The 19,307-nt window shown below is 42.4% G+C and overlaps 5 protein-coding genes and 1 long non-coding RNA gene across 9 annotated transcripts; 5 read left to right on the forward strand and 1 right to left on the reverse strand.

The window, feature by feature from the left end:
- Window positions 1–537: 537 nt before the first annotated feature.
- LOC144004007 (cornifelin homolog B-like) lies at window positions 538–4,647 on the forward strand. 2 transcript variants are annotated; one of them, XM_077500853.1, is made up of 5 exons: window positions 538–634; window positions 1,075–1,197; window positions 1,266–1,420; window positions 3,340–3,542; window positions 4,507–4,647. In XM_077500853.1, the coding sequence occupies exons 2-4, from the start codon at window positions 1,095–1,097 to the stop codon at window positions 3,514–3,516; spliced, it is 435 nt and encodes a 144-aa protein (XP_077356979.1). In that variant the 5' UTR covers window positions 538–634; window positions 1,075–1,094; the 3' UTR covers window positions 3,517–3,542; window positions 4,507–4,647. The 2 variants fall into 2 exon arrangements, with proteins under 2 accessions (XP_077356979.1, XP_077356978.1); XM_077500852.1 differs by lacking the exon at window positions 4,507–4,647 and having other exon boundaries at window positions 3,340–4,079.
- On the reverse strand, window positions 622–18,910 carry LOC144004010 (uncharacterized). Its single transcript, XR_013279160.1, has 5 exons — window positions 18,599–18,910; window positions 15,634–15,714; window positions 9,192–9,995; window positions 3,303–3,554; window positions 622–1,394 (listed from the first exon to the last, which is right to left on the reverse strand). It is a non-coding gene; the product is annotated as an uncharacterized LOC144004010 (long non-coding RNA).
- On the forward strand, window positions 4,514–6,377 carry ponzr4 (plac8 onzin related protein 4). The gene is made up of 4 exons (XM_077500854.1): window positions 4,514–4,647; window positions 4,849–4,968; window positions 5,184–5,338; window positions 5,926–6,377. Exons 2-4 carry the CDS (start codon window positions 4,860–4,862, stop codon window positions 6,043–6,045), a joined length of 384 nt encoding a protein of 127 aa, XP_077356980.1. The 5' UTR covers window positions 4,514–4,647; window positions 4,849–4,859; the 3' UTR covers window positions 6,046–6,377.
- ugt5g1 (UDP glucuronosyltransferase 5 family, polypeptide G1) lies at window positions 7,666–10,533 on the forward strand. 2 transcript variants are annotated; one of them, XM_077500841.1, is made up of 2 exons: window positions 7,666–8,180; window positions 8,443–10,531. In XM_077500841.1, exon 2 carries the CDS (start codon window positions 8,446–8,448, stop codon window positions 10,030–10,032), a length of 1,587 nt encoding a protein of 528 aa, XP_077356967.1. In that variant the 5' UTR covers window positions 7,666–8,180; window positions 8,443–8,445; the 3' UTR covers window positions 10,033–10,531. The 2 variants fall into 2 exon arrangements, with proteins under 2 accessions (XP_077356967.1, XP_077356968.1); XM_077500842.1 differs by lacking the exon at window positions 7,666–8,180 and having other exon boundaries at window positions 8,492–8,633; window positions 8,729–10,533.
- Window positions 10,714–13,900, forward strand: LOC144004005 (G-protein coupled receptor 4). Its single transcript, XM_077500850.1, has 2 exons — window positions 10,714–11,586; window positions 13,269–13,900. The coding sequence occupies exons 1-2, from the start codon at window positions 11,006–11,008 to the stop codon at window positions 13,669–13,671; spliced, it is 984 nt and encodes a 327-aa protein (XP_077356976.1). The 5' UTR covers window positions 10,714–11,005; the 3' UTR covers window positions 13,672–13,900.
- LOC144004003 (uncharacterized) lies at window positions 14,513–18,599 on the forward strand. 2 transcript variants are annotated; one of them, XM_077500847.1, is made up of 6 exons: window positions 14,513–15,142; window positions 15,226–15,549; window positions 17,553–17,876; window positions 17,956–18,084; window positions 18,152–18,201; window positions 18,272–18,599. In XM_077500847.1, exons 1-6 carry the CDS (start codon window positions 15,100–15,102, stop codon window positions 18,395–18,397), a joined length of 996 nt encoding a protein of 331 aa, XP_077356973.1. In that variant the 5' UTR covers window positions 14,513–15,099; the 3' UTR covers window positions 18,398–18,599. The 2 variants fall into 2 exon arrangements, with proteins under 2 accessions (XP_077356973.1, XP_077356972.1); XM_077500846.1 differs by having other exon boundaries at window positions 18,152–18,599.
- Window positions 18,911–19,307: the final 397 nt, after the last annotated feature.

Here is a 19,307-nt window from a genome sequence, read left to right on the forward strand (position 1 = left end):
GACTGGTGAGTACGTTTGAACGTACTCGCAAATAGGTCAAACTGCTATCAATCGTCACCAAAATGTGTGCGGATATCTCGACTTATGCCCACTTGAAACTCTGACATGAGAACGAGTGCCTTATAGTTTTGATTTTATGAATATTAAGCCTCTCATTCGATGGCTTAATGTCAGAAAAACGAGAACAAGCATCACCAAAATTGAATTTTGTATTGGGTATAGGACAGAGATGAATTTTGGTCAAGCTTGATTGCCGTTTTCTGACATTGTGACATTTTTCTAAGGAGAGGAAAACAGTGCAAAAATTGGAGCCAACCATTTTGATATTTTAAGAAGTTCAAGTGGGCATGACTAGAGACTTGCATCTGAATTTTAATAAAGATTGGTCGTATAGTTTTCTGACATTCACCAAAAGCTTTTTTACACTAAGCGTATTTTGCTGACTTTTTATCTTTTTCAATCTCACAACAAGAAAGTAGCGATGAAGTCAGCAGAATCACACGGGAATGTGACGTATTTACACCAAAACAGTGTTAGGTTGTGTTGACACCAAAACACTGCGTTGAAAAGAACCGAGCACAAAGAGTTGAAGTGGTCAAAAAGAACACGGACTTCCAAAGATTTTGCACGTCAGGTACGTTTTTTTATTTTTCCATTAATTAAACATCCACTTGCTATTCTCTTCACCAAAAGATCACTGATTGAAGACTCCTGAGCTAAAGACAGACTAAAGTTAATGAAATACTAACAAAAGGCACCCATGCTTTTATGTTAATGAGTAAACATACAAGTTAGCATGTGCGTGGTGTTTTGCTGAGTCATTGGGGACTGAGTGATAGCATCAATTTGTGGAAAAGTATTACATTGATCACATTGTTGGCATTTTAACTCCAGCAATACAGCCATTATCTTGTGAATGAGTCTTCTTTGTTGGTGTATACATAACTGTATTATACTGCCCCCATTGGACAAGGTGGGCACATCAGAAGGGGCAGCATGAACTGTTTTATAAAGTAGTATATTTCCTTATTAAGAAAACATTACATTTGTATTTATTTTTTTGTGTGCGATTAGGCTGGGCATTATGACTTGAGATGTCTCGTCATGTGATCGGGGCCCAGCCGCAAAGGAGGCGCATCCAGGAGGGGGCTCAATGGAGCACGGGCTTGTGTGCTTGCCATCAAGACGTGGGAGACTGTAGGTGTACCTTGGTTGGGGGTGGGGGGGTCATGATGACATCATATGTGATGGATTTGTTTGTGCAGGTTGCTTTGCCCTGTGCTGCCTCCCAGTGTTCACCTGTAAGGTGGCGAGGAAGGCGGGCGTGTGTCCCCTTCTGCCACTGCTGGACTGTCTTGGATGCGTGCCCCCAGCCTCACTTGCAGTGAGGGCCTCTGTCAGGGAAAGATACGGCATACAGGTACGCACATTAGAACAAATAAAGACCCAGTGAAGTGTTGTTTAAAAAAAAAAAAAAAAAAAAAAAGACTGATTTGATCTGTTCTGGGGTTGGATCCCAAACACGCAGACACAAAAAAGATTTTAACTCTTTATTTGCATAACAGAGAGGTGTAAAACAAACTTGACTAGACCAGAAACAACGAGAATCTATCAAGAATCACGAGACACTGAGCTAACTTGGGCCGTGGGGTTGCACAGAGGAACAGGGGTAATAATCCGACAAAAACTCACCTTTCTCAGACAGGCTTATATAGACAGCAAATCGATCTGATTGGTTGTGGCTAGACATGTGGGTAACAGGACTGACATGGTATTATCTGATTGGCTGTTGACCAGATAAAGAGATGAAAGATTCCTGACATCACATAGCTTCTGACATCACATAGCGTCTTGCCAGTTGAAACTAGATGCTGGTTACATCAGTTCAAAATAGACACTTGACCACACGGTCATGTCCCAAACATAAGCCTTGCATGACCCAAATATAACCTTTGCATGACCCTAGTCATGACAGTAAAATAACCCTTGCATGACCTTAGTCATGATAGTAAATGACCCAAACATAACCCTGTCATGCCCTTGCATGACCCAAACACAACCCCGGCATGACCCAGTCATGACAGATTGCAGATGTGGCTTTGGGCTGTCATAGCCCCTTTAGAGTGCCTCGTTGCTGCTGTGAGTGTGTGCGGACATGGCAGGGAGAAAGACGAGCGAGGAGAGGGGGGATACCTTTCGAAAAAGTCCGACTTGACAGCCACTCATGCGCTTACCTGGCTGTTTTAGAGCGCCTCATTGTCTGTTTTTGTTTTTTTTTTAATCATGATTCAACGTCACAGGATTCTCAACAACACTCAAATTTAGAAGACATGTTTCAGGTACTACCTTTCTAGTGTTAATATTACTCACATGAAGCAATATGGTACCCATACCAGCATGTTCCACCCAAGGCAGCACAAATAAATAAATAGTGATTGAAATCTGTGTCATTAGTAACACTAAATGGGCATGAAGGTGATTGGCAGGACCGCATGTAACTTTTGGAGACTGCATGGGTAAGTATTGAGAAACAAAGCTCCAGGTGGGGGCGGCTGTTCCTGTAGTTGGAACACTGCCATGAAAGAAGGAGGTGGTTGGTAATGTTGGCTCCTCCGGAGGCGGAGTGGGCCGCGAAGCAAGCGCTCGCTCAGACTTTGCAGTACTGAGATTTCAAAACATTTTCCAGTGTGAAATGTGTGCATCTTTAACTCATTTACTCCCAAAGACGTATTTATACGTTTTTTTTTGTTTTTTATGCCATCGCATACAGAAGGCTTTGATGCAGCCTCTGAACTGAAGAGAACGCTTAAATCCAAGGTAGTTATTACAAAAACGGCCAGCAGGTGGCAGCAGAGTATAAGAGATCAACTGGGGCCATGTTGCAAAAAGCTCTTTTCCCCACTGTTTTAAACAGATTTGTGAATAATGATTAAACTTAGCTATATTCCAACGCTAATTGCTGCAAAACGGAAACATAAAAATATACCTTTTTTTTTCTAATGAAATAAGAGCTGCTAAACCTTCCTTTGGTAGGTTCCATGTTTTTATAACAAATAGAACACAATATTCGGTGGGCCTTGCAAAATCAGTCAAAATCCAGTAAAACAGCTGGGAGTGAATGAGTTAGTAATGACGATTCAGGCGGTGACTCCATAGTAGAGTTCCATCAACTTGAAGCATGTTACTCCTTTGCATTATAACTCTTCTGTCATCATTGGAGAATCTTCCAAGCAGATATGTGATGATTTAGAACGCTGGCCTGGCAGCATGGTATGGAGCTGTGAGTGCATGGAAATGTTCACCTTTTGGTTGGAGCCACCCACTCGCGCTCTCTTCCAGGGGAGTGTGTGGGGTGACTGCTTGTACGGATGCTGCTGCTACCCGCTATCTTGGCTCCAGATCTCCAGAGAGCTGAAAAGAAGAGCTGCAGCTCACGCCTCCTCCTCGTCGTCCTCCTCCTCTTCCTCGGACGAATACACAGCATTGACACGCCTGCAGGGGGCGCACTTGGTCTGACCCACAGCGCCTGGCTATGGAGTGAGGTCTTTCCCAACCTATATCGACAAATAAGTACCGTAGTTAGTTCTGTTCTAAATTACGAAAAAAAAAGTAAATATTGAAATTATGATAAACTTGTATCACAGAATATTATTAAGTTGAATGCAAATATCTTCTCTCTCAGCTGGTTGTTGGAAGAAAAACATAAGAGTGGTTTTGTTTCTTCAAATCTAAGCAACTCCGTTGGAGCTGGTTGAATCAAGGCTCAGCAGCTTCTTGTTTTGAGTTGGCATGACAGTTTAAATATATTTTTATATTTCTGCGTACGTTTGGTAAGTTATTAACATGGCTGAATAAAACAGGACCCAGTATTGAGCCCTGTGGTACTCCAGCAGAACTAGTGAAGTACGAAGACAGTGAATTACCTATTTGAACTGCCTGTTTTCTGTCCGACAGTTTGGATTTGCTTTAAAAGGCCAATGAAAATGTTCACATATAGTGCAAAAGTATTGTGCCACCATGAGGTTTGTTGTCAAGGAGTATTGTATTTCTTTATAAATACAATTAAAAACACAAATGTTTCCCTTGTTTAATGTTCAATGGAACTGAACCCAAATTAATGTAGATATGTGTCCAGAAGTTCCTGTTTTACCAAGTCAAAAATAATTGTTGTAGGGAAAAAAATGTTATCCATGGATTTTTTTTAAATGAATTTTTCTACCAAAACTAAATTAAAATGTTTTTTGTTTTTTTTTGTATGTAATATTAGTTATTTACTTTTAAAAATAATGTAATGCTTGATTCATCATCACATAGTCAGCACAGGTCTCATCTGATCCTGAACTAAAATACTATAATAAAAACACTGATGCCAACTAAAAAAAAAAAAAAAAAAAAAAACAGAGAGAGAGAGAGAATGCAGTGCATTAGGCATGTGCATACAACAGGACAGCACTGAATATCCTTTTGACGTTTCAATAATGTTCTGCATCACGATGATCTAATCAGGAGAATCAGTCGCTGTCGAATTTCGTTGTCGCACGCCATTGGACCGGCCCGACCAGTTAGTACGTCTATAAAATAAGAACCATCTGGCTGGTGCATCAGTGATTGTCTCTTCTGACCGGACCACGTACGACTTCCACTCATGTAAGTTGTCCTGTTTTTCATCTTTCTGCCAAGGATGAGTTTGAATGTTTGCATATGCCTTTGATGAATGTACAGTAGAGGTGAATGAAATCTTTAAGGTTGACACTAAAATGGTACACTGACTTGGCTTGTTTATTTGCATGATTGTGGAAATCTGTTTGGCCTTTTTCAACTTTTGACTCCTATATCCCCCCACCCCAGAAACCGCAGCTATGTCTCAACAGTTGAACCAACCCAAGCCCTTCACCTTAACCACCATGACCAGCCTGAACAACCAGTGGACCTCGGACATCTGCGACTGCTTTGACGACCTGCCCCAATGTGAGCAAGCCTTCTCCCATGCAGATGAGTGCAAATGATGGCTAGACATGATTTAGTGTCAGTGAAATGCTGCGATAAGCTTCATATTGCAGATGAGGCGTTGCGCAGAGGGTTCAGGCAGGGTTAGTCCTGCTGCACTTGATGCTTTATGGTGATAAAGTCACAACCTGACGTGCACGATGTGGGTTACGGCATTCAAATATTCCTCTTTCCAGGTTGTTTCGCCTGCTGGTGCCTTCCGTGCTTCACGTGTAAAACGTCGCACGACGCCGGCGAGTGCCTTTGTTTGCCGTTGCTGGACGCCTGTGGGGTCATCCCGCCCATGACCACCGCCCTCAGGGTGTCCGTACGCCAGCGCTATGGCATACAGGTACATAAAATGGAAAAATAGACAATTGGATTGTTCAACCTCACTGATAGAGATATGCAGAGGATTTAGAAAAGAAAAAAAAAAAGTCTACACACCCCTGTTCAAAGTTGACTTGCTATTTTGAACAGTTCGTAATTGTTTTCCCCTTGGTCTAAGGACACAGTTCAAGCTGAAAAGAAAAACAGCTCCAAATATGCCATTTCGAATTATGATTTCAAGGTTCTTTTTTTGTCAGCTAGAATTGGAGCCTTCAACAAAGTGGAGAGAATTATGAACAGTTCAAAATAGCAATCTGATTGGTGCACTTTAAATGGCGGCAGGTGTGTGGTGGCTCCCATTTAACACAAGCTTGAATGTGAGTGTGAACACAGTTATAAGAGGGTGTGAACACTTTTGCAACGTTATTCTGATTATTGATTTTTGCTGTACTGGTTATAGATCACTATAATGTTGGGGAAAGCCTCTAAAATGACGGATTTTTGTTTTCATTTTTTTAAAAACCTAGCATTCAAACAGGGGTGTGTAGACTTTTTAAATCCACATGAACAGACCAATAAATGTCCTTCAATTCGAGTTACTCTCCACAGGGCACCGTTTGTCATGACTGCATCTACGCTTGCTGCTGCGGACCGTGCACCTGGTGCCAAATATCTCGCGAGATCCAAGCCCGAAAAAATCCCATCACATTCGTCAACATGGCGCCCTGAAAAAAAAAAACGCCCGACGTTCTTCATCCTTTTACGTAATTGCTGAAGCTGAGAGCACATTCTGGGACTTTGTGTCTTGTTCAGACGTCAAGGTGCTTGATATCTGATCTGATCCGAGGACGTCGCCACTCTTGGAATGTCACCAAACAGCTGATTAACTGCAACGTTCGTCACATCATGTCGTGAAGGTGGAGACGTCACTAAATAGAAAATGACTTCAAATTTATGATGATATGATAACTAAGTTTGTTAAATAATTCCACCTAAACTGCTCCTGTATTATTATGTCGATAGAATAAAACAGCCAATAAAAAAAATATTAATGAAGGTGAGAGGTTCCAATGAATGCAGTTTTTTTTGGGTTTTTTTCTTACAGTGGGTCTACTGTAAACATTAACGCAACTACAGTTTGAATCTTTTCACAGCATGCGCGGAACTTTCCAAAGCTGTCTCCCTTGGTTTATATGAACGCCTCGCATCGTGTGAATTCCCCGCAAAATGACTACACCATAAAACGCCAGTGAGAAGACAAACAAAAGCGGCTGTCGGAGGAGCACGCTGGGAATCAAATGTGCCACGATCATGAGTTCTGGGGACAATTGCAGGAAGGAAGCCTTCGTGGGCCAGCGAGCGTCCCGAGAGTTTTATCCGCGTTTGACTTCCAGATGGACCTTGAGAAGGTGCAAATAAATGTGATTATTATTATTGTTCTTCCTCTATTCGGGTCTTTCGTTACATCACTGGCGCATGTTTATTCTTGCACGCGTTATTTTCCCTGTGCTATGTGTGACCTTGGCGTTCCCGTCACACTCTCTCCTGGTTTGATTAAAGCCTCAAGGAACTGCAAGAAGTTTTCCAGAAACTCAATCTGTCAAGTCTTGCTTCAGTTTTTTTCAGGCTTTTTCTGATACTTTCAGCTGATGGTTACTGCCAAACACGTTTATTTACAGCCCTCGCATAACCTCTGCTACCTTAATGCTAACATACAATGGGGAAACTCCATTAGGGAGGCTAACAATTAGCATCTATGTGGCAAAATCCAGCAGTGTTTATCAATAGAAGGCGGCCATTTTGCTACTTGCTTTCCAGTTAAAATGACATCACAGTTGCTCAGAGCTCAGGTAACAACCAATCACAGCTCAGCTTTAGAAAACAGGTGAGCTGTGATTGGTCGTTGCTTGAGCCCTGAGAAACTGTGATGTCATCTTCAGTTGACAGTCACAGAAATGTAATATTAATCACAATGGTCATGTTTAGCCCTGTGAGATCACATATGACATATTATTGTCAAGACATGTTTAAGGTTGACTTCTTCTTTAAACAATGGATATCTGAACACAAACAATTACCTGACTACCAGGAAAAAATATATATTATCCAATCATGTTTATTTTGATATTCCCCAATTTTTGTGAATTAACTGGAATATTGCAAAAGAAATAAAAAAATAAAAATAAAAAGTTTTTATTTTTAAGCTATGATGTGTCCACTACAGAGGACTTTTTTTTTTTTTTTTACTTAAATGCTAGGCTAAAAAAAAACAGATAAAATAATTCAAACAATACTTTAATGTGTTCTTAAGAGTCTTTTAGAACACATGCTAACAACATTTAAAGCCTAAATTTGTTCAATAAAAAGTGTTATACACTTACTTTTCCTCTTCCCGAAAAAGTGCTTGCACTGAGGGAAGCCATTTTCTTTTCTGATGCAATCAAAGGTAGCAAGCCCTACACATTTGGTGTCATTGGAAAGCTCTGAGTGTCCTCTATGAAGCACAAAAGGAGTTAATTCAATCGTATGCACTTGGTGGGAGATATTCCAGGTTTAAAAAAGGTCCACTACAGAGGACACATTTGAATTGTTGGTAGTCAGGAGGATATAACAACACTCATGAGCATATATTTTGAAGAATAATACTGCCGTACATCAGCATGAGCGCGACAAAAATTTGTCCGACCATGATTTACATTTCAGTCTGTCCTTCATAATACTTACTGGCTGTCACATTTCGCAACAACATGTCACATGATCATGATCTCAAAGTTGGACTCTGACCAGGCAGCGAGTGAGTTTGGTGTTACAGAGAATCACGGAGTTAGGAGGCAAAGTTGTGGATTTTAAAACAACAAACTGAGGTGAGCTAATGAGCAGTTTGCACTATTTATTTAAATATTAGGAAATAACAAAGGGGAGGGTCAAGTGCTCAAAGCTCCATGTGGCCAATGCATGGAAGTTTGAAATGGCGTGAAGGGAATGTATACATGTTCATACATAATAAATAAGCAAACAGATTATGAAGCACATATGCATAGTAGTTGATTTAATGACTTAAAATAAACATAACGCTCGTTCAGTATTTCTTCATGTCTTACCCATGACGCCGATGGTCTCTCCCAGGAAATGTCCAAGGTCCTGGCAGTGCTCCTTGCCGCATTAGGCTTCCTGTCGCTATGGCCGACTGGATGTCACAGCAGCAGGATCCTGGTGGTGCCGGTGGACGGCAGCCACTGGATCAACATGGCGGTGATCCTGAAAGAGCTGCACTCCCGAGGACACCAACTCACGGTGCTGCACTCCCCCAACAGCTGGTACATCCCGACGAATGCCTCCTTTTACACTTCTATCACCGCCACCATGTTGGAGGACGGCACTAAAAAGGACTATTACAATGAAATCCTCTCAGATGTTATCAAGGTCCGCCAGTCCGCCGGTTTCTTGATGACCTTCTACCAGCAGCGCTTGATCACAAACATGTTGGCAACGGGTCACAAGGTTCTCGCCGAAGCAGCCGCGGCAATGTTTGACGACCCGGTTTTCATGAAGAAGTTACGAGAGGCCAAGTTTGAGCTGATGTTAACCGACCCGGGTTTGACGGTGGGGGTGCTTCTAGGGAATTACCTCAAATTGCCGATGGTTTTCAACGTCCGATGGATGAACAATGGCGAGACCCACTTTTCCATAGCCCCCTCCCCACTCTCCTATGTCCCTGTGTCTGGAAGTGAGCTCCATGATCAGATGGATTTTCAGGGAAGGCTTAAGAACACGCTACATTACATTTATAGTCTCATTGAATTGCACTTTTACATAAACCCAGCGTACGCGGATCTCTTCCAGCGCCACTTTCCTCCCAAAACAGACTTGCTCACCTTGGAGCAAGCGGCGGATATCTGGCTGGTCAGGTCAGACTTTGTCTTCGAGCTCCCTCGGCCGACCATGCCAAACGTGGTCTACATCGGTGGCTTCCAGTGCGAGAAGGCCCAGCCGTTGCCTCCTGATCTGGAATCCTTCGTGCAGAGCTCAGGAGAGCACGGGGTGGTGGTGATGTCTTTGGGAACGCTGGTGTCAGCCCTGCCTCGTGATGTCACTGAGGCCATCGCGGCCGCCTTCGCTCAGCTCCCCCAGAAGGTGATCTGGAGAATCAAGGGAGAAAAGCCTTCGTCCTTGGGCAACAACACTCTGCTGGTGGATTGGTTGCCTCAGAACGACCTCTTGGGACACCCCAAAACTCGCGTATTTGTTGCCCACGGAGGCACCAACGGCATGTATGAGGCCATCTACCACGGTGTTCCAGTTCTCGGTCTGCCGTTGCTCTTTGACCAGTTTGACAATCTACTGCGGTTGAAGGTGCGAGGGGCAGCCCGGGTGGTGGAGGCCAAATCACTCACCAAGGAAGGCTTCCTCGAAGCTCTCAAGGATATTCTGGAGACTCCGACCTACCGCGTTAACATGCGTCGACTCTCTCGTCTCCATCACGATCGGCCGACGCCTCCTTTGGAAAGCGCCATCTTCTGGATCGAGTACGTCACCAGGCAGAAGGGAGCGTCGCATCTGCGCCCAGCGGCTTACGGCCTTCCCTGGTACTCCTACTTTTGCATGGATGTGGTTCTTCTCATCACTGGTGTCGTTGGAGTCGTCGTGTGGGCGTCCGTATTTATTTGTAAGGCCGTCTGCTGTTGGAGGTTCGGGAGAAAGATGAAACGGGAATGAAGCGAATTGAGGGTGCTTTTGTTTGTTGATATTTGTTGCTCATATACATGACCACTGAACTCATAATTAGCGTAGCCCGAGAATCAATGGGTACAAATGGTGACCAGGTCAAGCTCGCCTGTGTGTGGAGGGAGTGTCTCAGGTCGGCTCGTTAAGTCATTATGTTGGATTTTTCTTTTAATCAATAAATCAGTCTGGTGCTATTTTCAAGGGAGCAAAATGAGAGATTGGATACGAATAAGCTTTCCCTTTTAAAAAAAATACTTCCTGAAGCCAATTGTCCCCACGCAGCCATTCTTCCCCAAGACAATTCCAATTGTGTTTTCCTTCCCAGTTGGGCTGGAGTAAAGTACATAACACTTAAACACTAACATGGGATCCCTGCAAAATGATTGACAATCTTGGTCTGATTTCTGTGATATTGTGAATTCTGCACGTGAATGTTCATTTTTCTTGTAAGGTGTTTTTGAGCTGTATGTCCAGATCAGGGTCATGTCTTTTATAGTTTTTACTAATTAAAGACATGGTCTGATAAAGACGTTTTTTTTTTAAACAATCAATAAAATACGTACTAAAAATAACAACAAATAACATGATTGGATAATGTATCACAAAACGTATACAGTAAGTTGTAAAAGGCCAGCAATGGCAGATTTGCAGCGTGACCACCCAGTCTGTATGTTTTTGTTCAAGCCTGAAAGGCGTTCTCCTGTCTCAGGAAGTTGCCCTTAAAACCAAGAAGTTGGCTTCCTGTGGAGGAAACGATCAAAGAATGGACAAAAGTCGGTCCAGACGCCACGTTCTCAGCACTTGTTGTGCGCGGGTCACCCAGCAACAAGGTCGAGATGAAGTAGCAGTGTACGCTTTTGTTCTTTCTCTCGATGCTGCTGGTGTTCCCTGGTGGCAACACAAAACCCTGAGCGTGGCCTTGAATGGCTAGCTGCACATCACGCCAAGGCGTCCGGCGTTCGACATGTCCAATGACAGCTGCGGCCTCCCCCTGGACACGGACGTACCGGGTCTGACTTGCATCTACGGCCTGGTCTTCACTGTGGGCCTGCCCTGTAACCTGCTGTCCCTCTGGGGGTTGTACCACCTGGGCCGTTCCGGTAGCGGTGGCTGTCAGCTGGTCTACATCCTCAACCTTCTTCTGTCCGACCTGCTGCAGCTGCTCACCCTGCCCCTGTGGATCCTGTACCTCCAGGGCGCCCACCGCTGGCCCTACGGTCGGCTCGCCTGCGAGCTGGTGGGCTACGTGTTTTACGTCAACGTCTACGCCAGTGTCATGTTCCTGTGTCTCATAGCGCTGGACCGCTGCCTGGCCATCGTGTTCCCGCTGAGCAGCCGCAGGGTGAGGACGGTCCGGGTGGCAGCCGTGTCAGGCTTGGCGGTGTGGACGCTCACCTTCCTCTTCTGCCTTTTCGGACTCTTGCCGTCCGTTTTTGACTCGGAGCGACTGCTGTGTCTGGAAAAGTATCCTGTTAGCCCCCGATATGCCCACTTCAAGATCACCACTGTGGCTCTGGGCTTCCTGTTGCCGTGCGCCATACTCGGGTAAGTTACACCACTAACAATTCACTCCAAAAACAGTTACATAAAAAATAACCCAGTTACGGGTCAAAAATGGACAGGATAGTTAATTTGACCAAAAATTGGTCATATTGTATAAAACAACCCCAAAAGTTGGGTCAGATGGTCTACTTGGAGTTTCAGTTTGACACAACTTTGGGTCAAAATTGGGTCATTTTCTATCAAATAACCCAGAAAGTAGAGGATCAGACCCAAATTTCAGTTTTTGTTGTGAATCTTGGGGTGGTGGGGAGTCGGGGGTCATTTTGTATAAAACAACCCAGAAAGTTGGCTCAGTTTGATCCAAGTTTGGGTTAAAAATATGGTCATTTTGTGTAAAACAACCCAGAAAGTTGGGTCAGCTCCTCTCCTGGGTCACTTTGACCCTACTTTCTGGGTTGTTTTGCAACAAAAAATAAAAGAAAAGAAAAGAAAAGAACAGGAAATTCTGTATAAAACAACCCATAAAGTTGGGTCAGATCCTCTACTTGGGTCAAATTGACCCAACTTTGGGTCAAAAATTGGATAAGTTTGAATAAAACAACACACAAAGTTGGGTCCAATCCTCTTGGGTCAATTTGACCCAACTTTCTGGGGTGTTTTGGGGGAGAAAAAAAACAAAACAAAACAGGATATTCTATATAAAACAACCCAGAAAGTTGGGTCAGATCCTCTACTTGGGTCGAATTGACCCAACTTTCGGCGTTGTTTCGCAGGAAAAAAAAAAGAAGAAAAAAAAAAAGAAATAAAATAAAAAAGGAAATTTTGTACAAAACTGCATAAAATTGGGTCAGATCCTCTACTTGGGTCAATTTGACCCAAATTTATCTGTTGTTTTGGAAAAAAAAAATAAATAAAAGTAAAAAAGGACATTTATAAAACCACATAAAATAGGGTCAGATCCTCCACTTGGGTTCATTTTACCCAACTTTGGGTCAAAAACTGGGTAATTTTGGATAAACACACAAAATTGGGTCAGATCCTCTACTTGGGTCAATTTGACCCAACTTTCTGTTTTGCACAACAACAACAAAAAAGGAAAAAATTGTATAAAACAACCCAGAAAGTTGGGTCAGCTCCTCTACTGGGCCACTTTGATCCTACTTTCTGGTTTGTTTTGCAACAAAAACAAATAAATAAAAGAAAAGAACAGGAAAGTCTGTATAAAACAACCAATACATTTGGGTAAGATCCTCTACTTGAATCAATTTGACCCAACTTTGGGTTTAAAAACGGGGTCATTACAACCCATAAAAGTTGGGTCATCTTCTCTGCTGGGTCAATTTGACCCAACTTTCTGGGTTGTTTTACACAAAATGGCCATATTTTTAACCCAAACTTGGATCAAACTGAGCCAACTTTCTGGGTTGTTTTATACAAAATGACCCCCGACTCCCCACCACCCCAAGAATCACAACAAAAACTGAAATTTGGGTCTGATCCTCTACTTTCTGGGTTATTTGATAGAAAATGACCCAATTTTGACCCAAAGTTGTGTCAAACTGATCCAAGTAGACCATCTGACCCAACTTTTGGGGTTGTTTTATACAATATGACCAATTTAACACAAAAAATAAAACATAAAATGGGTTAAGATCCTCCGCTTCAGTTAATTGGACCCAATTTACATCCCAAAATCCCATATCATTCCTTTTTCATACTTTCAGCTACACTTCAGCCCACATCTCGGTCACACTGCGACACTCTCCCTCCCTGTCGGCCCACGAGCGTCACAAGATCGTGGGCGTCCTCGTGGTCATCACGGTCAACTTCATCGCTGTGTTCGGACCCTACCACCTCGTGGGCGGATATAGATTCGCGTCCTTGCTGCGGGCGGACGAGCCGTGCGCGCTGGAGCGCTCCATCTTCTTGCTCTACCGCCTGTGCTACGGGCTGACCAGCCTCAACACCTTGCTCGATCCCCTCTTCTACATCTTCCTGTGCGCCGACGCCCGGCTGGAGCTGCGAAGGTCGCTGCCATGCTCCGGTCGAGGCCAAAAGGCTGGCAAAGAGACAGCCGCGAGCGCCAGAGCTCACCCGGATGCAGACAAGGAACGTGGACAAAAATGATTCGAAAGGCTTTGAAACGAGGGGGAAAAAAAAAAAAAAAAAAAGATTCCAACGACGACTTACTTCTTGCATTCTCGAAAAAATAAAACTGTACTCTCAGTGGGGGAAAACATTGTAGTACTGCATGAACAAAGTACGTTGTATACAGTACTAATGCTTTTCGATTTGAGATGTCACATTCATTTCAAGGCTTTTAAAGGTAAGATAGAGACGAGCAATGCATTTTTTTTTTAAAAAAGTCAACCACAAAATGTTCTTTACAAACATATTTTATATGCACCCCCACTACACAGTATTCTGATTAATATTGTATTTGTGGGTGATGAATAAAGCAGCAAAATCCAGCCGTTTTAATCCATTTTAGAGGGCGGCCATTTTGCTACTTGCTGTTGACTGAAAATTACATCACAGTTGCTCAAGGCTCAGGTAACGACTGATCACGGCTCACCTGTGTTTGGCCATAATGTTGTTCTGAGCTAATTACTTGAGCCCTGAGCAACTGTGATGTCATTTCCAGTTGGATTTGAATTGTGTTTAAAGGGATACTTCACTTATTTACCCCATTATAGCAATAAAAAGTTAATATTTTTTCTATAATGAATTTGATACTTTCATTATTTTTCACGAACAATTAGTACCTTTAAAAACACATTTTACAACTTGCTGTCGACTGAAAATGACATCACAAGGGCTCAGGTAACCAATCACAGCTCACCTGTTTTCTAGGTTTGGTCATGTGACATTCACAAGCTGAGCTGCGATTGGCTACCTGAGCACTTGTGATGTCACTTTCAGTCGATACCAAGTTGCAAAATGTGTTTTTAAAGGTACTAATTGGACATGAAAAATAATGAAAATATCAAATTTATTATAGGCAAAATATTAATGTTTGACAGCCAAAAATGGCTAAATAAGTAAAGTATCCCTTTAAACTAGAGGGGCTGCATATTGCATGTTCTTGTAAACAACATTTTTTGGTCGACTTTGACTTTAAATCATAATTTATTGTAAATTATTTTGATCCAGATCCCCAGGTGTCACGACAATTACGTAAATACAATTTTGGGAAAAGTAACAACCATCAACAATGCGAAGAGAGATGAACTTTGTTACAAATGGAAACGGACTGCATATCATTCTATGTGTAGTGAAAAATATTTTCGATGAATAAACGGCCTTTGTGTTGCAAGATAACAGCAACTGAGTGTCATCCGGGTCATCAGCGAGGTGAACGAGAACAACACGACACCAAAAAGCACACGCGAGAGAGAATTTAAAACAAACAAGCACATACGACACAAATCTCTTCCGCCTTTGTGAGGACAAGGTGATTTTTTTTTTTTCCACTGGTGGAGGCGTGTGTTTTTGACCTCAACCAACCTTCTTTGCGGAACCGCCATTAAGGTAGAAGCCTCAACGGAGAACGGGATGTTCAAGCTCTGCGTACTCTTGGTTGCTCTTTTCCGAGCCCGTAAGTTATGTCATTCACAACCTTTTTTTTTTCTGCAGAAAATGAAGCAAAGACATTGTAACGTCCTTTTGTATGCATTTCAGATGGTAGTGTTCTTTTTGCCAGCCTGGGAGACAACGTCAGTCTCCCCTGCTACTTTGACCCCGACGTCAAATATCTGTGCTGGTACAAGCAGGTCGCGGGCGACCGACCCCAAATTGTGTCGTCCTTCTACGTCTACGCGCAAACCTCCCACAGCCGCCGGATAACGAAGGAGTTCAGCAAGCGGATGACGCTTCGCCCCGGAGAAAACTTCTTCCATCTGGAAATTTCCAATGTGCAGCTCTCAGATACGGCCATGTACTACTGTGGCCAGAGCAGCCTCAACGTCATGAGCTTTGACAGTGGCATCTTTTTGCTTGTGAAAGGTATACCGCCTCTTTTGTAGATGTAGATCAGTAGTAGTACTTAACTTCAGTATTTATTGCTGTTAACACGGTCAATAAACTTACTTTTTCCTGGCAAATGTCGCTTTTCTCATCCAGGGAAAAGGGGCTGGGGTCAGAGCGCCACTCGCAGTCTATCTGTTCTATCTGTGGAAATAATGACAAAAATAATCAACCAGTCGGGTCAAATAGGACAGTGCATCGGTGTCCATTTTGAAATACCACAAAGTAGTACTTAAAACGCATACAGGTTTAATAATCAATAGCTCATTTCTTATCTACGGAAGCGCATTGCATTAACTTGGAAAGAAAAAAAAACTTTTTCTGACTAATTTTTTGGGGGAGCTTTGTTTTTTTGAGTTTTTTTTCTGTTTTACTGAATTTTTTTCTGACAAAAAAAATATTTAAAAAAAAAAAGCGGGTGGAAAAATTACTCAAAAATATTGTGTAAAGTTTACACAATGTTTCAATGTATTTGTTAGACATGACTCAAAAGTATATTTGTATTCAAGTTAATTTTGCTAACAATTATCGGCTTACTTATCGGTTATCGACATCAGCACCTTATAAATTATTGGTTTATCGGTATCGGTTGAAAATAGCATTATCGTCCGTCCCTAAAAGAAAATGTAAGAAAAGAAAATTGCCAATAATTTGCTAAAATGCTGTTTTATAGCGCTTGCATTAAAACTATCTGACATTTTTGTATTTGGGAAATTTTATGTATCAAAAGTACCAGTGGTATCAGTACTTGGTATTGGTGACTACTAGATCTGTCAAAATTAATCGATTAACCCTATAAAGCCTGAACCATGAGAGAAAATTCTGATTCTTTGTAAATAGAGTATTTGTTGGTCGTTTTGAACAAACAAAAATGTATTTTAAATCAACTTCCACATATTACTTTTGATTTGTATCTTATTTGATACATTTGGTCACAATGCTTTACATTCGTACAGCTATTATAACTGTAAAAAATGCAATAATAAACAGACATATAAAAAATATTAGTATTTCCAAAAATGTGAAAGAACATTTCCCACTACAGTATTAATAAGTACAGGTGTCTGTCCTTTCTCAATTGGGGCGCTCTTGCAAGGTCGAAGGAAAAGCCATCAACTGGGTGATACTGCCCTCTAAAGGATGATCCCTGCAATGCATGTGTCAGATCATATACGTCAGGGTTTTAATGGGGGGGGGGGAATATTATACTCATGAAATAGAAGGCTCAAAATGTCTTGTATTTAATGATACGTTCGGCTTTATAGGGTTTAATCAACAAGTAATCAATTATCAAATTAATCGACATCTATTTTAATATTTGATTAATCATTTGGAGCCACTTTTTATTTAAAATTGTCCAAATTCTCCAATTTCAGCATATCAACAGTCATAGTTAACTGATTTCTGTATATTCTTTATGATAGAAGATATCTTCTGTGTTTATTTCCAAATGAGACAGATGCGATCATGTTGATCATGATCATCAATGACTGAACCGGTAACATAATGCAACATCAACCCCCCTTTTTTAATCTCTATATGAATACAAAGTAAGAAATAAACACCAATCACTGGTTAATAAACAGTAATCAGGGGGGAAAATGAGTTGATTAATCGATTGAATAATTAATAGATTAATCGATTCTAAAAATATTCGATAGTGACAGCACGACTGATTAAAGAGTTGAGCCCTCATACTGACTGTTATTGGTTTATAAATAATAATAAATTAAAAAATGTAAAAAAAAAAAGAAGTGGTATATCCGGAGTAAAAAAACATTTTTAAATTTACCATTTTATTCTTCACTTTTTGACTTTGACCGAAAGGGTGAGTTGTCAGTTGTTTTTGTAATAAACCACCGTACCAGAGGAAGAACAACCGATCAGAAACAAAATGCATGAGCGACAAGATGTCAAAATCCGCCAGCACTCAAACGACCAAATACGGTTTCCTCGCTGAGTTAATTTCAGTTCTGTTTCAGAATCCAGCCGCCTGTCCGTCATCCAGCATCCAACATCGATCACGGTGCCCCCGGGGGGCTCTGCCACCCTGAACTGCACCATGCACCCCGGAAGCAGCCACGGGGGGCACAATGTCTACTGGTTCCGAAAGGCCTCGGGCGACTCCCACTTGTTGTACGTCCACTCGGAGAGCGGCAGCGGCTGCGCGACGGCGTCGGAGGCGGGTTGCGTTTACATGCTGTCCAAACGGGACGCCGCGCTAACTGACGCCGGGACGTACTACTGCGCCGTGGCCTCCTGTGGGGAGATCGTGTTCGGAAAGGGGTCGAGGATGGACGTAGGAGGTGGGCGCTAATTTCGGCCGAGAAAGTTATTCGGCGAAAGAAAGAAAAATAAACACTTATCTTGTGCGTATTCTCACAGATGCGAGGGAACACGTGTATAAAGTGTTAACGCATTGCCTGCTTGCATCTCTGCTTGTGTCCGTCGTCGTCAACGTCTTTCTTACGCGTCTCCTTTGCAAAAAGAAGCAGAGAGATGACCTCCTTTCAGGTGGGACAGTGTACTTTGTTCTATTTATTTGAACAAGGAGAAGAACACATTTGCTTCTGTTAAACAGGGAAAACGCCGCAGCCAAATTCTCCAGAAGACAATGTGGACGACGACGAGGTTGGTGCACGAATTCCGTTCAACGACAATCCCCGCAGACTTTTCATGTCCGAAATGGCGTTTTCTACAGAGCGAGGACGTCGCCGCTTTGCCGTACGTGGCTCTGGACTTCAAAAAGAGGCCGTCCAACAGCAGGAGGCACAGAGGGCCGGAGGACAGCGTTTACTCTGGATTGCGAATCAAACATATGGAATGATCATCGTCGGCGACGTCAAAACCGATTCATCATAAGTTGCACTGGAAAATGTGTATGCAAACGGTTGAAAAATATTTTGGCCTTTATTCACGCTAACAAGAAAAAAATTAATGAGGACATTTGGGTGCCTGTCGACTTTGGATTTGATGTATTTTTAGAGGAGGCATTTTGTTTTGAAATAAACAGAGGTTAATGTCTTACACTGAACCCGTGTGGTGAAGTCTTGGCCCCCTAACAGGATGCCGATGCGGTTTCTGCTTGCTCCATTTTACACTGTTTGCAACTGTAATGTGTCCGAAAGGAAAAAATGAATAAACCAAACCAAACCAACTTAGGGTCAAACAAATAACAGATGTGGCACATTTTTGGTATACGGCAACATGCCATGCAGCGTGCAGGAAGCACATTCATTTCAAAGCTTGCTCAATTGAAGCAGTGGAAAGTTACAACCCAACCTCTGTGGCCAAAAGTGGCACTAGGGTGGTCAGCTCGCAGCCCTGCCTGACATATATTAAAAACCACTTCACGTAACAATTGCTGATTTTAGGCCATGTTGACACAACGCTGCCCTGTGTGGCCTCACATAACGTACATGCAAGAAACCACCTACACGTCACAAAAGGTTAGGGATATTGGCTGAAATTACAGGACGAACCTAAAACACACTTAACCTTGATGTGACCTTAAACGTTTGCATGTCCCACTCCCACTGTTGAATGTTTCAGTATATGCGCAACTTGCTGACCTGTAACATGGTGGAAGGCAAAATTCGCAACTGAAATATTGAACAGAAACGTTCAAGTTCACCTGTTGAGGTTATAGTATATTTTTACATTTCACCAGATTTAAATTCCAAACTTTTTGAGTCACGTTGAGCCGCCATAAATTTCAGTTTAAAAAAAAAAAAAAC

This window comes from Festucalex cinctus, chromosome 16 (genome assembly GCF_051991245.1).
Source record: "Festucalex cinctus isolate MCC-2025b chromosome 16, RoL_Fcin_1.0, whole genome shotgun sequence".
Classification (NCBI taxonomy): Eukaryota; Metazoa; Chordata; class Actinopteri; order Syngnathiformes; family Syngnathidae; genus Festucalex; species Festucalex cinctus.

Excerpts from the sequence above, each read along its gene's own strand:
- ugt5g1 (XM_077500841.1), top strand. The coding sequence starts at position 8,446 with ATGTCCAAGGTCCTGGCAGTGCTCCTTGCCGCATTAGGCTTCCTGTCG.
- LOC144004003 (XM_077500846.1), top strand. The coding sequence starts at position 15,100 with ATGTTCAAGCTCTGCGTACTCTTGGTTGCTCTTTTCCGAGCCC. Across the intron at positions 15,143-15,225 it reads GGTTGCTCTTTTCCGAGCCC|ATGGTAGTGTTCTTTTTGCC; the intron begins GTAAGTTATGTC and ends TATGCATTTCAG. Across the intron at positions 17,877-17,955 it reads GTCGAGGATGGACGTAGGAG|ATGCGAGGGAACACGTGTAT; the intron begins GTGGGCGCTAAT and ends GTATTCTCACAG.
- LOC144004005 (XM_077500850.1), top strand. The coding sequence starts at position 11,006 with ATGTCCAATGACAGCTGCGGCCTCCCCCTGGACACGGACGTACCGGGT. Across the intron at positions 11,587-13,268 it reads TTGCCGTGCGCCATACTCGG|CTACACTTCAGCCCACATCT; the intron begins GTAAGTTACACC and ends TCATACTTTCAG.
- ponzr4 (XM_077500854.1), top strand. The coding sequence starts at position 4,860 with ATGTCTCAACAGTTGAACCAACCCAAGCCCTTCACCTTAACCACCATG. Across the intron at positions 4,969-5,183 it reads CTTTGACGACCTGCCCCAAT|GTTGTTTCGCCTGCTGGTGC; the intron begins GTGAGCAAGCCT and ends TCCTCTTTCCAG. Across the intron at positions 5,339-5,925 it reads GCCAGCGCTATGGCATACAG|GGCACCGTTTGTCATGACTG; the intron begins GTACATAAAATG and ends TACTCTCCACAG.
- LOC144004007 (XM_077500853.1), top strand. The coding sequence starts at position 1,095 with ATGTCTCGTCATGTGATCGGGGCCCAGCCGCAAAGGAGGCGCATCCAG. Across the intron at positions 1,198-1,265 it reads CCATCAAGACGTGGGAGACT|GTTGCTTTGCCCTGTGCTGC; the intron begins GTAGGTGTACCT and ends TTGTTTGTGCAG. Across the intron at positions 1,421-3,339 it reads GGGAAAGATACGGCATACAG|GGGAGTGTGTGGGGTGACTG; the intron begins GTACGCACATTA and ends GCTCTCTTCCAG.